This window comes from Podarcis liolepis (genome assembly GCF_965112155.1).
Source record: "Podarcis liolepis genome assembly, chromosome: 12".
NCBI classification, from domain to species: Eukaryota; Metazoa; Chordata; class Lepidosauria; order Squamata; family Lacertidae; genus Podarcis; species Podarcis liolepis.
In genome coordinates, this window is record NC_139563.1 from 14,723,568 (window position 1) to 14,737,322 (window position 13,755).

The 13,755-nt window shown below is 43.8% G+C and overlaps 1 protein-coding gene across 29 annotated transcripts in view; it reads left to right on the forward strand.

Annotated features, from left to right (window-relative positions):
• Nucleotides 1-13,304, forward strand: part of ZMYND11 (zinc finger MYND-type containing 11) — a 111,956-nt gene extending 98,652 nt beyond the window's left edge. For 12 of the 29 annotated variants that reach the window (XM_083466921.1, XM_083466935.1, XM_083466919.1 and 9 more), the window contains 6 exons: nucleotides 287-405; nucleotides 2,163-2,370; nucleotides 4,411-4,479; nucleotides 5,660-5,932; nucleotides 8,039-8,224; nucleotides 10,380-13,304. In XM_083466921.1, the coding sequence (XP_083323047.1) occupies nucleotides 287-405; nucleotides 2,163-2,370; nucleotides 4,411-4,479; nucleotides 5,660-5,932; nucleotides 8,039-8,224; nucleotides 10,380-10,502 (978 nt within the window). In that variant the 3' untranslated portion in view covers nucleotides 10,503-13,304. Of the gene's footprint in view, nucleotides 1-286; nucleotides 406-2,162; nucleotides 2,371-4,410; nucleotides 4,480-5,348; nucleotides 5,403-5,659; nucleotides 5,933-8,038; nucleotides 8,225-10,379 lie in introns of all 29 variants that reach the window. The other 17 variants (XM_083466911.1, XM_083466924.1, XM_083466918.1 and 14 more) reach the window with 2 other exon arrangements.
• The last annotated feature ends 451 nt before the right edge of the window (nucleotides 13,305-13,755 follow it).

A 13,755-nucleotide genomic window follows, 5' to 3' on the forward strand; every position in this document is an offset into this window, starting at 1 on the left:
GGCATCAAATAACCTGGTATTTAGGTGCTAACGAATTCTAACAGAGTACTTAAATTTAAGCTAGGAACCTCAGATTTGCTGTGCCTGCAGTGAAAGGGATAGGGGGATAATGGTTTGGCCTTGTGGTGTTAGGCTCACAAAGGTGAAATCTTATGGTTCCTGTGTATAAGACATAGTTCAGCACTATCACAGATGAGTTTCGTCTTGATTCTGCAGTTGAGTGTCATACTTTTAAGTCCCATAGCCAGCCATCATTCTACAACTTACATCTTCCTTTAATTTCTAGATACCCAATCATGAGCTGGTTTGGGCTAAAATGAAAGGTTTTGGATTCTGGCCTGCCAAAGTCATGCAGAAAGAGGACAATCAGGTGGACGTTCGCTTTTTTGGTCACCACCACCAAAGGTATGTTCATACCTGCAGCTTCTGATGAGCTCTTTGTTTCTTAAGGTCCAGGCGAAAAATAATAATAATTACAAGCCACATAGACCATGTTTTGTTTTCCCTAACTCACTTGATTTTAGAAAAGATATGAGGGACTGTCCAGTGACACACACAAGAAATTTCACTTTCAGAACTGCTGCAGGGATGCTCTCTAACATATTTTAGATAAAAGAATGAGACAAAGTCTGCCTGACTCATTTCTTCATATAGCAATCTGAATAAAAGATTGGTACTTACAGTTGTATGGCATTTTAGACATGTGCAAAATGGGATGAGATCGTAACCACATACAAATAAAAGTAGCCTTATCTAAGGAGCTGTTTTTTTGTTTTTAAAAAAATCCATATTACAGCAATAGGTCCCGTCCCCCCCATTGCAAAGCACATCCATTTTATTGTAAGAAGCAGAGTAAGAAAGAAGGGTAATATAGAACCATTGCTAGAGGGGAAACACGTTTGGTAACACTTTTCTTTTATGCTAGCTATTTTTTTAAAAAAGGGGTGGGGGAAGCTTCAGGTGGAAAATCTCTGGCTCGATTTAAATGTCAGCATTATTTGTTAGCCCAGGAATTCCCATGTGCCTTTGTGCTGCTTGCTTACCCAGTTGAATTCAATATTTCTTGGTTTGCTAAACTTCGACTCGCTGTGATGCCCGAGCTTGGAAACTCTGTGATCTGAGTATTCCCTACAAAGCAGATTTGCTGTCAGCTTCAAGCCATAGTTTCCTGCCTTGGACATCACAGTAAACAGTGGCTTGACAAATCACAGCAAACTGTAGCTTGAAATCTTGTATTCAATTAAGTAATTAAAGAGAGGGGGGAACACACAGGTACATAGTGCATTTCTGATCCATGGGGTTTTTTTTAGACTGGCATCTGAACCGGCCCATCATATGAGGCTTATTATTATTATTATTATTATTATTATTATTATTATTATTATTAATTATTTATACCCCGCCCATCTGGCTGAGTTTCCCCAGCCACTCTGGGTGGCTCCAAATCAAGTGTTTAAAAAGTACAGCATTAAATATTAAAAACTTCCCTAAACAGGGCTGCCTTCAGATGTCTTTTAAATATAGGATAGCTGCTTATTTCCTTCACATCTGAAGGGAGGGTGTTCCACAGGGTGGGTGTCACTACCAAGAAGGCCCTCTGCCTGGCTCCCTGTAACTTGGCTTCTCGCAGTGAGGGAACCGCCAGAAGGCCCTTGGTGCTGGATCTCAGTATCCGGGCTGAACGATGGGGGTGGAGACGCTCCTTCAGGTATACTGGACCGAGGCCGTTTAGGGCTTTAAAGGTCAGCACTAACACTTTGAATTGTGCTCGGAAACGTACTGGGAGCCAATGTAGGTCTTTCAAGACCGGTGTTATATGGTCTCGGCGGCCGTTCCCAGTCACCAGTCTGGCTGCTGCATTCTGGATTAGTTGTAGTTTCCGGGTCCCCTTCAAAGGTAGCCCCACGTAGAGCGCATTGCAGTAGTCCAAGCAGGAGATAACCAGAGCATGCACCACTCTGGCAAGACAGTCTGCGGGCAGGTAGGGTCTCCTGTAACAAAAGACTGTAAGGTATCTTCCCTTATGATAATTCATGTATAGACTTTCAGTATGAAAAAAACACTACTTTAGAAACTGTGCCCTAGCCAGTTTCAAGAGGTGTGCATAAATCAAACATGCAGCTGAGCTTTCTTAAGAATGACTTTTAATTTACGTTGTCCAGGGCCTGGATTCCTTCAGAAAATATTCAAGAGATCACAGTTAATATACATCGGCTGCATGTAAAACGTAGCATGGGCTGGAAAAAAGCGTGTGATGAGCTGGAACTACACCAGCGCTTCCTTCGAGACGGCAGGTTCTGGAAATCAAAGAACGAGGATAAAGGGGAGGAGGAGGCAGAATCCAGCATCTCTTCCACCAGCAATGAGCAGGTGAGTCGTCCTGGGAAATCAGCCTTGCAGGTAAAGGCTGACTTTCCGTGGATTCGTGCACAAAGTTAGGCTGTTCTTTTGAGTCTGCTTTCTCACCGAACGTCTTCCTGTTTTGAGTAAGTAAGACAAATTCTGCACCAGCTGTTATTCCTCGGAAACACTCCGTACTTCGTAGCAAGAATGATAATCTATAAAGTTTGTTCCTGACATCCTGGCTCTCCAAGAATGTTTTTGAGCAAGGAATGAAAAGATAGGCGTCCACAGGCTTTCAGGTTTCCACTGCAGACTAGAAACCAGAAGCAAGGTGGCTGTTGTTCAGTGGTAGAACATCTGCTCTACAATTAGTAGGTTCCAGGTTCCAGGTTTACTCCCTGGCATTTCCCATTAGAATCGTAGGGTCCCTTCCAAATCTACAGTTCTGAGTGTCATCTTAGTCCAACCCCTTGCAATGCAGGAATCCTGTCTACAGCCGTCCCTGGATAGGCTTGAACCACCAACCTTCTGGTTAACAGCCAGATGCACTAACCCATTGCGCCACCTAAGGCCTGGAAATGTCTCCTGTCTGAAACCCTGAAGAGCCACCGCAAGTCTGTGTAGACAATACTGTGCCAGATGAGCCGAAAGCTGATAGGATCTGGTTTCCTGTTTTTGCATGATACACAACATTATTTGGTTGCATGTCAGTCCTGTGAACATGTCCTGCTGATGATGTGTAAAACATGCATTGATGGCCATTACTAACGAAATTCTGTTCCCCTTTGTTTTGTATTTATGAGCCTGTTTGTGCAATGCGATTCCCCCCAGCCCCACTCAGTCATGAATTTGGGAAACTTAAATGTGATCCTTCTACCTATTGGACAGCTGCAACCATTTCATTTGTTGTGCCCGTGCAATTTAATGCTGCTGCAGTTGTGGCACTAACAGCAGCTGCCTCTGCTGTGTCAACAGCAGGGTTGGATTTTTAATTCCTCTGCAAGGACATGTTACCCAGAGGGATATAAGCGTGAGTTGTTTGTTATCTGTAGGGCAGTTCATGCAAAACAAAGGTGAATGGCTGCACGTATTCCTAATCTGTATTGCAGTTTTGATCAATAATCTCTGAATGTTGGCACGGCTGTCAGTTTGTGGATTCCAGCCTCTTAAAAGAGGTTCTGGAGCAATGGTTCATGCACTGTTTAAAAGCTAAATGATTGTCAGTGAAAGCAAAGTCACAAAACATATTTTATGCCCCCCACCGCCCCCGCAAATATGCCATATTCTTACTGATTTACATTTTATTTAGTAGTCTGTTTCTTGTTGGATTCAGATGAAGTTTGAGATTTTAGTTAGTTTGATTTGGCTTCAGGTTTTGTACTCTTTGTGGCCTAGCATGGATGAAAGTTGGCTGTTCATAATGTGACGTTAATACCTACTCTGCTCTGAATCCCTCCCTCATTTATCCTAATTTTATTATGTAACCAGATTTCAGTGTGCCTCCAATCTGTGCTCTTGGAAGGAAGCTCCAAGTTGCCTTGAAGATGGGCTTTCCCAGATGCTCTTAAAAAGGGCTTCCCAAACTTGGGTCTCCAGCTCTTTTTGGACTACAGTTCCCATCATCCCTGACCACTGGTCCTGCTAGGTAGGGATGATGGGAGTTGTAGTCCAAAAACAGCTGGAGACCCAAGTTTGGGAAATCCTGCTCTTAAAGTTTATGGCCATATGATAGCTTAATAACTGAGGCAATGTCACCATGAGATCTAGTTACATCCTTGCGGTTCAAACATGCTTGCTTGACACTGTATCCTTAGCACTGTATCCTCCTTGGGGGCTTTTTCAAAGGCTTGGTATTCTTTTAGTTTGCTTTACGTAGTTAAGCATATAGAAATAAATTAATTGGTATTAATGAACCGTTTATTTTGTAGGTTGTGTTTTTATATATAGTCAACTTCTCTTTTTTGCAGAGAAATAAAAGTAAAATACTCATTACTTATCAGCAATTCTGAATTAGTGTTTTATGGCATTTGAATTAATACTATATTGTTTTTTCAACAATATCTCCAGCTAAAGGTTACTCAGGAACCAAGGGCAAAGAAAGGAAGACGTAATCAAAGCGTGGAACCCAAAAAGGAAGTAAGAAACAGCAAATTTGGTACATGCACCTATGCATAAGGCAGGAGAAAAAAATTCTGAGAGGGCATCCTTTCTTGCTTATCATTCACAAATTCAGTTTATACTCCATTACTATTGACTGTGTGAATGTCAGAAGAGCGATTGCCATTTCTTAAAAGAGTGCATTACTGTTCCAAATTACTGCTTGAAGCTGTCTTACCTATTTGGACCAAGTTCTCCAATCTGGATCTTTTAAATGCAGTTCTGTGTAAATAAATTGTGCTCTCATTTCATTAAGGATTGATTGCTAAAAGTGACACCCGCTTGTTCTGTCACTTAAGTGACTGGAAAGCTCAAAATTCCACAACGTCAAGTCCCGTGGCCTGGGGCAGATGTAACACTGCCGATCTCTTAACCGCAGTTAGGAGATGGAGAGCACTCTCTTGCCTTCTTCCGTGCAAATTCCTCCTTGCTTCCCTTGTTTGCCTTAACCATGGTTTAGCATTGCATCTGTGCCAACTTTCATTGTACATAACCAGGGCTCCCGCCTTAAGCAGAGTTTGGGAAGGGAGGGAAAGTGTGTACACTAACCTGCAGCCTGCTTCCTATCTCATGGCCAGTGTTACATCTGCCCCAACCTGTACAGCCAAAGTCAAGAGACACCTAGTCTCTGGTTCTGTAAACCTACAGCCCTTATTCTGTGTGTGTAGTAATACTCATTCATTCATTTTCACCTCATTCTTCAACCAAACAAGGCTCAGAGGGGGTTACTAAGGGGTTTACTAATCATACAGTCCCTGCCCTCAGGTTTACAATCTAAAAGACACAACACAAAAGGAAAAAGCATTGAGCAGGGAAGAGGGGAAAAAAACAAAGTCTCTGTTTCTTAGTTACAGAATTCTTGTAATGATCAGCTGGGACTGAAAGATTTCAAGGAGAAGCTGGCAAGTTAATTCATTTCTATGCTAGATGTGTTTTCTCCCCCTCCTTATTAGGTAGTTTTGCAGCACTTGGCATGGTCACCTGTGTTATTGTTGTAGTGCTGTAATACTATATAGCATTGCTCCTTTTGCCTTCAGGTGTGTTTGGACCTGATTTGCACATTGCTTCAGTGTCTTCCCACTCTGTATATCTGAAACCCAGATGATTACGTTCGTCTCCACTGGTGATTAAGAGGAGTCGTTTTGTTGGTTTCCCCCAGGAGCCGGAGCCTGAAACGGAAGCAGTTAGTTCGAGCCAGGAAATCCCCACAATGCCTCAACCCATCGAAAAAGTTTCCGTGTCAACCCAGACAAAGAAGTTAAGTGCCTCTTCTCCAAAAATGCTGCATCGGAGCACCCAGACCAATAACGACGGAGTATGTCAAAACATGTGCCATGACAAATACACCAAAATCTTCAGCGACTTCAAAGAAAGGTTCAAGGCTGATCATAAGAGGGAGACGGAGAGGGTGGTGCGAGAAGCTCTTGAGAAGGTAAATCTGACCACAGGGAGGGCATTAATTCCAATTGTATACCATCCTCAAATTTCACACCACCGTGTATCAGTTTCCCCCTTCCTTCAGAGTGTACTTATTGTTCCACACAGGGGTGATAACCCCTGGTTGAACCCTTCCCAGGTAAACTCTTCTAAAAGCAAAGGCTGTTGGAGAAGAGTCCCTGGCCTCGAGCCCTGTGGGAGCAGTACAGGACCACCACCTGTAGGGGGACATTGGTGTGTAGAATGTGAGCTGGTTTAAATGATGCTTCAGCCACATGTGTTGCTCCCAATGTGACTTAAGGCCAGCGGGGTGCCTTCCCGGTGTTTTTGGGACTACAGTTCCCATCAGCCCAACCAGCATGGCCAGCGATCAAGGGTGATTGGAATTGGAGTCCAGCAACATCTGAAGGGCACCACGTTGGCTGCGTGGCAGAAACATGGCACACCAGTGAGAATTGCCTTGCCTTGTATGGCTTTTGTAAGGCATGCTAAGGTGGAAGAGAATCACTATATAAATTATTGTTGTTATTGTGCAGGGGTGAGGAAACGCCAGCCTGCAAGCTACTCTTGGCCTTCCAGGGATTCCAGGTTGGCCAGCAAAACCATTTTCCTCCAAACCAGACCCACCTGTCCACTGGGGCAGCATCAACTGACGAGTAGCAGGGCAGCGTTTGATTCTGCTGGGGGCTGCTTCAGTATGTTCTGTGCTGCTGATGCAAGACCCATTGCAGGCAGCAAGGTAGAAACTTCTCATCAGCTGGTGAACCAATGGTCGAGTCCTGCTGGTGCTGCTTTGCCAGCGCGTTCCCCGAGGGAAAGGCAAATCAGACCCCTTTGACAGGTGGGTCTTCCCCACCCACTTGCTAAAGTTGGCCCGTGGGAATGGGAAGAGGGAGATCTGGGGTTCCCCACCTCTGCTGCATTAGAATCCATATAGTTGGGCAAACACCCACACAAAGGAGTAGCCTGGGACTTAAAAGGAGCAGAAGCAGGGATGTCAGGAAGAGAACAATCTTTGTTGAGGATGTTGATTAATTCTAATCCTCAAAGCAGTTTGTTCTTTAAAAAAAAAAATCCTGTGCAAGACATTACATGATGTTATAGCTGGCTTCTCAATCAACAAAGATTTCAAAGAGGAGTGTTTTCCAGTGGCGAAGCGTGGGGGGTGCAGGGGGGGCCGGCCGCACCGGGTGCAATATCGGGGGGGGGGGGCGCTCGCACTCGCAGCTCTCTGCCCCTACCTGGCTCACTCACTTTCTCTCACTGCAGTGCTGGCTGTGCGAATCCGATCCGAGCCGCTGGGTCGCCGCCCACTGTGGGGGGGGGGGTGCCAGGCATGCGGTGCGGAGAGAGAGCGAGGGACTATCTGGGGGAGGGACAGTGCAGCGGCCGCCCAGCGCAGCTGAGTGCGGGAGAGAACCACACCAGACCAGACCAGGCAGCAGCAAGAAGAAGCTGGCAGCGGCGGCAGGTTAGGGGTTAGGGGGCGCAAATTACTTGCCTTGCCCAGGGGGCTGACAACCCACGCTACGCCGCTGGTGTTTTCCTTTGCTTTTAATGAGATTGTATCTGCACCTGGTTGTGCCATGGGTGTTGCAGCCTGAGACAGAACATATACATCTTCTAAACTGGAGCAATGCGGCAGCATCAGCCGTGATGCATTACACGTGCCAAAAACACAGCTGTGGCACTTTCCTGGATTTCAGGCTGCGCAGATCAGTTGGTGCAGCAGCTCTGTGCCTTTTGCCCCAGTGCGGGCACACAGCCTGGCGAAATCCCAAGGGTTTTTTGTTGTTGAGGCAGATCCAGCACACTTGATCCCTACAACCCACTTGGCAGCTTTGCTCCAGCGCCCAGGCCAATGCCTGTGACTCCAAACGGCAGCCGAGGAGAACTGCCAAGAATAGCGCTAGTTCATCTAGAGGAAAGTGGGCACAATGTGAATCAGAAGGGGTGATGTGGGGTCAGTTCCACGTTGGAAAGCAGCTGGCAATGTGGAGTGTTACCTGTTGCAAGTTGGGTGTTTGTTTTTTGTGGGGGGGGGGGTGGAAACTGCTGTGTCCATTCACCTGCTCACCTGCTTCTTTGCCCCCCCCCCCAGCTGCGTACAGATATGGAGGAGGAAAAAAGGCAGGCTGTGAACAAAGCTGTTGCAAACATGCAGACAGAGTGCGACAGGAAGACGAAGCAGGTGAAGGAGAAGTGCAAAGAGGAGTTTTTAGAAGAGGTTAAGAAGCTAGCCAGCCAGCACAAGCAACTGATTTCCCAGACCAAGAAGAAGCAGTGGGTAAGCAGCGCTGGCTACAAATCACTAACTATTGCATGCAGGCAGCGTCATCATCAGGGTGGACGGACGGGCGGTGGCCTGTTTTGTGGCTTTATTTCCGCAGTGCCAATGGGGGGCGTGGAAGGGCCTTTTCTTTTCTCCATCATCTCTGCAGGAGTCATCGTTTGCTTTCCCTTTTTCCTTGATGCCCAGTTGCTTTGCAGCCCTTCCTTTTGCTCCCTGCACACGTGCCATGGTTGAAAGAGATTGTTCCCTTTATTAAGCATTGTCACGCTTTGCGCAGTTATCACGACACACAGGAAGGGTTGCAAAGCCTGGCATTTTCAGCCCTTTGAGACCCTCCCCTGCTTTTCCTTTGTGCCCCTGACGCCAGAGGTGCAACGGAGTGCAAATCCCACCCAAGCCTCTGGTGCCCTAACACACATCACCAGATGCACTCCCTTGAGACCTCAGCAAGCCTCCCAACCCCTCTGCCCTTAGACCTTCTTCTGTGAGGAGGAGGGAGGTGGTGACAGTTGGCCCTGGTGAGCTGCAGCAGTTCATTTCCCCCCCTTTTTAAAATATATCTTTATTAATTTAAAATAAATACATTTATGAGAAAACAGACGTACATTCAAGTAAACAAACAATCAAACAAATAACAGAAAAATCAAACAAACCACCACACTATAAGATACAAGAAGATTAATATAATTATCATGCTATATACTCCCGATACTGAACACAAGTATAAAACTTATAGAGAAGAAATTTAAAACTGACTTCCACTTAATCTCACTGTACTTTATCTATCCATTACTTTATACCGCACGGTTACATATTTCTTACATAATTTCTTTTTACCTCCCTACGAACTTACATTTATACAATACAGGGATCAGTCTAATTTTATTAAGCATTTTGCCAAAAGAAATAGGGGAATCGAAAAGAACATTGTTCATGTATGGAATAACGGCGGCCAGAATTTTAGTAGCAAGAAATTAGAAAAACACAACAATACCCAACACGGAAGACTGGCAAATCCTAATGGTAGAATATCTGCAGCTGGCGAAAGCGACAGGAAGAGTAAGAGGCCAACCAAAACAGAGCTGCAGCAGTTCAGTCGCCAGGGGCCAAGGCAGCTCTATCCTGGCCTCCTGCTCTCCTGGAGCATCATTCTGTTGCAGAGCAGGATGGCTGCTATGGACCTGGGGGTCATCCCTGGCCTTGCTGGCTGGGGCTGATGGGCGTAGGAGCCCAGTGACACCTGCAGGGTCACAGAGCCCCCTCCTCCATAGTAAACAGTCCCCTTGCTTAGACCTACAGCTGAAGCCTGGGCAGGTGGTGCAGGGCTTTTCTGGCGCTTTGGCCCTTGTTCCATGGGAGGCTTGCTTGCCTCATTCCCTGCCTATTTTCAGCTACCTGTCTAAGCTTCTGCTATTCCGCATCTTGACGCCGCTTGACCTGTTTGGCTACTGCTCTATCCTTGCTTCTTTGTTTTGGAGGATGCTTTCTTTTGATGCCGTTTGGCTGCTTTTTGCCGTTTTTATTCTTTTGTTAGCATTGATCCCTTTTTAAAAAAAAATGGTTTGGGTGTATTGTGTCATTTGTTGTTCGCCGCCGTGGAGTACCGTATGGGTGGAAAGGCAGGATAAAAATGTTTAAATTGAAAATAATAAGATGGGGAGCAGTAATGAAATGTAGAACCCCAGGCCACTGTCTGATTCATCCTCTGCCATGTTAGATTATATTAGTTTGGGTCTGCCCTCAACCTATGAACGATCAAAGGTCATCAGCATTTGGCATGCATGTCTGTTACTTGGTGGTTTGCATGTGCGAACAACACAGAACAAACCCTCCATCCCACCTTGAACAAAAAAAAAACCTGCTTTCAGAGGTGCCAGTTCACTGATTGATTTGCAAGTCACCAAGGGACGCATTGTGAGTCAGCCCTAAATCTGGATCCAAACCTAGTGCCACCAGATGGAACTGGTGGGCCGGTTTCAAACTTGCAACGTTTTCCAGAAACCAAATAGCATCAGGGTGGTGTTTTTTTTTGGGGGGGGGGAGGCCCTGGACTGACAGGCAGCTGCAGGATGAGCAATAGGTACCGAGGAGAGGCTGTGTGCCTAAATTTCACTTGACTGTTTTTGCTGTTTTCCTTTCTCCCCCTCAGTGCTACAACTGTGAAGAGGAGGCCATGTATCACTGCTGCTGGAACACTTCCTATTGCTCCATCAAGTGTCAGCAGGAACATTGGCACGCTGAGCACAAACGCACCTGCCGCAGGAAAAGATGAGAGCCCCCCTTTCTCTGCGAAGGAGTCGCCCCAGTGCAGTGCTATCCTCTGTCTGACGCAGCAGGTTTTTTTGGGTTTCGTTTCATTTCTAAAGTTTGTTTCCCAAGGGGTCAGAATTGTTGATTAGAATTCGTTCCCCCTCTTCTACTTTCCCCCTCTCTTTTTTTCTTCCCCCCTACCAGCCTTTAAAACACTTTTTTCGTAAAGAACTTTTTGCACAGTTAAAATTTTCAGTCTTGTGTTTTAACGCTCCTCTCAAAAATCCCCTCTTTTCCTTCCTCCCCCCCCCCCTTTTGTCAGTAAGGCAATTTGCATCCCAGCCTTGGAGCACACTGCTTCTTCTACTTTTTCTTTTCTTTTTTTTTGTAATTGTTAACCTAGACAATTTGTTGGGTTTTCAGCAAATTTAAAAAAAATAAAAATGAAAGCGAAGTTTTTAGGTTTCGTAGAGACGAAGAAATATAATGACAGGAACATTTTAAAGAGATCTGAATGTAAGACATTTAAAACTGCTTAGAAAGAAAGAAAAAGCATACTACCTTGATGTAACATTTACCTGTTAATCACACGAGCTGGTTTTGTTCAGCTTAATTTACTGTTTAAAGGCCATTATCTGTTGGTTTGTGCCAGTGGGTATATGACTGAATTTTGGGAACAGGGTTGACACAGCAGGTACTAGTCCTGCATATTTTTTTTCTTAAAACGATTTTCCCCCAGTTGTGTTTTGTTTCACTATTATTTTTTTCAATATATAGCTTTTATAACAAAAAAAAATATTAGCTTTGATCTTATTGCTTAAAAAAAAATATCACAGGGGACTAGGGTAGCCTTTTTGCTGAGCTGGATCTTAGAAAAATAATAATATTTAAATTTTAAATTTTTGCACATTTCATCCTCCTTCCAACATGAATGCTTGTAAAAAGGAAGCCAAAAAAGAAAAGATTTGGGGGGAAAGACACCCAATTTTGCATCGTTAGTCACATATGGAGCTAAAAGGATGAAGCATAAGTAGAAAACTGGCTTAATAATTTGTCCCCTTACAATCCCCCATTCTGCAGAGTTCCCCACCATATGGAATGTTATTTGACTGCCCGTTAATCTACAATTACTAACTCAACAGTAAATTAATTAAAGTTGGGGGATGGGGGAAGCACTTAAGTTTCACAGAAGCAGTTATGTCTGTAATAATTGGTTATTGCCATCTCTATACTTAGAATGAAGAATAATGCATGTTACTTTTCCTGTATTAAAAGATGCTGTGATTTGTAAAAAGTTTGTCTTTTGCGGAATGTCTGGATTAAGAAGCGTTACCAATAGGAATGGATCGATAGTTGAAAACTGATTTCCCTCCTTCCTTTTTGTTTTGTTTTATGTATAGGTATATATACACACATATATATACATATATATATATATATATATATAAATTGCATCCATGTTCAGAGACAATTTTTAATAGGTGTAAAGTTTATTTAACCAACTTTTTTTTTCAAAGCTTCTCATCGTTTTAGGGGTTCTTTCAAAAAGGTGGTCTTAGACTCGACTAATGCCCATTAAGCCCATAGCATTCTTCTTTTTTATCCCCCTCAAGGTAGAAAAATAATTTGTAAATATTTATTTAGCTCTTGGATATTTATTGAAAGCGGTAACACAATGGAAATGGAAGAACGGGAGGAAAAAGCTCTCTTAGTTTTCTCTAGGTATTTTCAGGGCCAGTAGGTAGATTAAGCTCATGCAAAGCCGTCTGTGATCTCACTGCAACTGAAAATCATAAGAGATACAGCGGTGACAGGAATAGATACTACCAGATAATTTCCAAGTTGCTGTTACCACCACTGAAATCAGATATGGTAGTAAGGTGGGCGTATTTCCCCCCTGATTCAGAGATATTTGCAAATGCAAATAGTATGCACGTACGATCTTTTACAGGCAAAAACTGCCTCATTCATATATGCAGAGGAGGAGGAGTTCTTGTCAGTCTGATTCCTTTGCCCAGATGAATGGGGAAATCGTGGAGGTCCAGGAACACCTTATAAGCAGCAGGGCCTCTGCCTTCAGAAAAGGTTGCTATAGGTTTGTGTGAGCACCTGTACCAGCTTCATCTTAGTGACTTCACACCCTTTAGAAAATGAGCTTTCGTTGCTCTGCGTTGCAACTATAAAGGAAGTTTCACCACTATTTTGGGTGCAACTCAGAAGCGCCCTTTGATTATTTTACGATTTTTCCATGGGGAAAAACAACACCACAAAATAAACTTCGGTCCAGCCCTATAAAAAGCAAGTTTTTGTGTGAAAACTCTTCTTTTTTCCCCTCTCTCTCTTTTTTTTCTTTTGGTGTAAAATCATTCCAAGATATGTAATATTTAACTGATAGCTGCATGAAAGTACGATTCGTGTTCTTTTTGGGGTTTTCTTTTTCTCCCTTTTTGTCTCTGTTGACACGGTTGCACATTTTCAAGTTACTACAGTGTGAAAACTGTGTTTCCTTTTTTTTATATAAAAAAAAATCAGAAAAAGAACAAAAAAAATTTGTGGCCTGGTTTTTGTATAAGTTTTAGGGGGGGAAATATAATTGTTTTAGGAATCCTGATTTGAAATAAAAATAAAAATATTTCCCCCCCTGCAAATCATAAAGCTATATTAAAGTGTTGAGCTTAGCCACTATGCACATTGTAATTTACTCATTGTGGCTGTCCAGTTCTATGCTGCATTCTGGCATTTTGTAAGCTGCTCTGACTAGCAATATATAGAGTCATTAAATGTGTTAACATTGGTTAATAAATGTATTTGAAAAGGCAACAAACGCTTTGTGGTTTTCCCTGTTAATGTTACTATGCTTGGCCTCTCGGAATGCATTGCACCTCCCATAATCCACACTGTTAGCAAAGCCTTAATGCACATTCATGCTTATTCCATTTTCACAGGAGTCAGGGCTCAAGGTTAGCATGGTCATTTTGCAAACTTAGTACAGAACCAAGAGTTGTAGTACAGTGGTACCTCGGGTTAAGTACTTAATTCATTCCGGAGGTCCGTTCTTAACCTGAAACTGTTCTTAACCTGAAGCACCACTTTAGCTAATGGGGCCTCCTGCTGCCGCCACGCCACCAGAGCCCGATTTCTGTTCTTATCCTGAAGCAAAGTTCTTAGCCTAAAGCAGTGTTTCCCAACCACTGTTCCGCGGCACACTAGTGTGCCGCGAGATGTTGCCTGGTGTGCCGCGGGAAAAATTAAAAAATTCGAAAGATTTTTTTTTT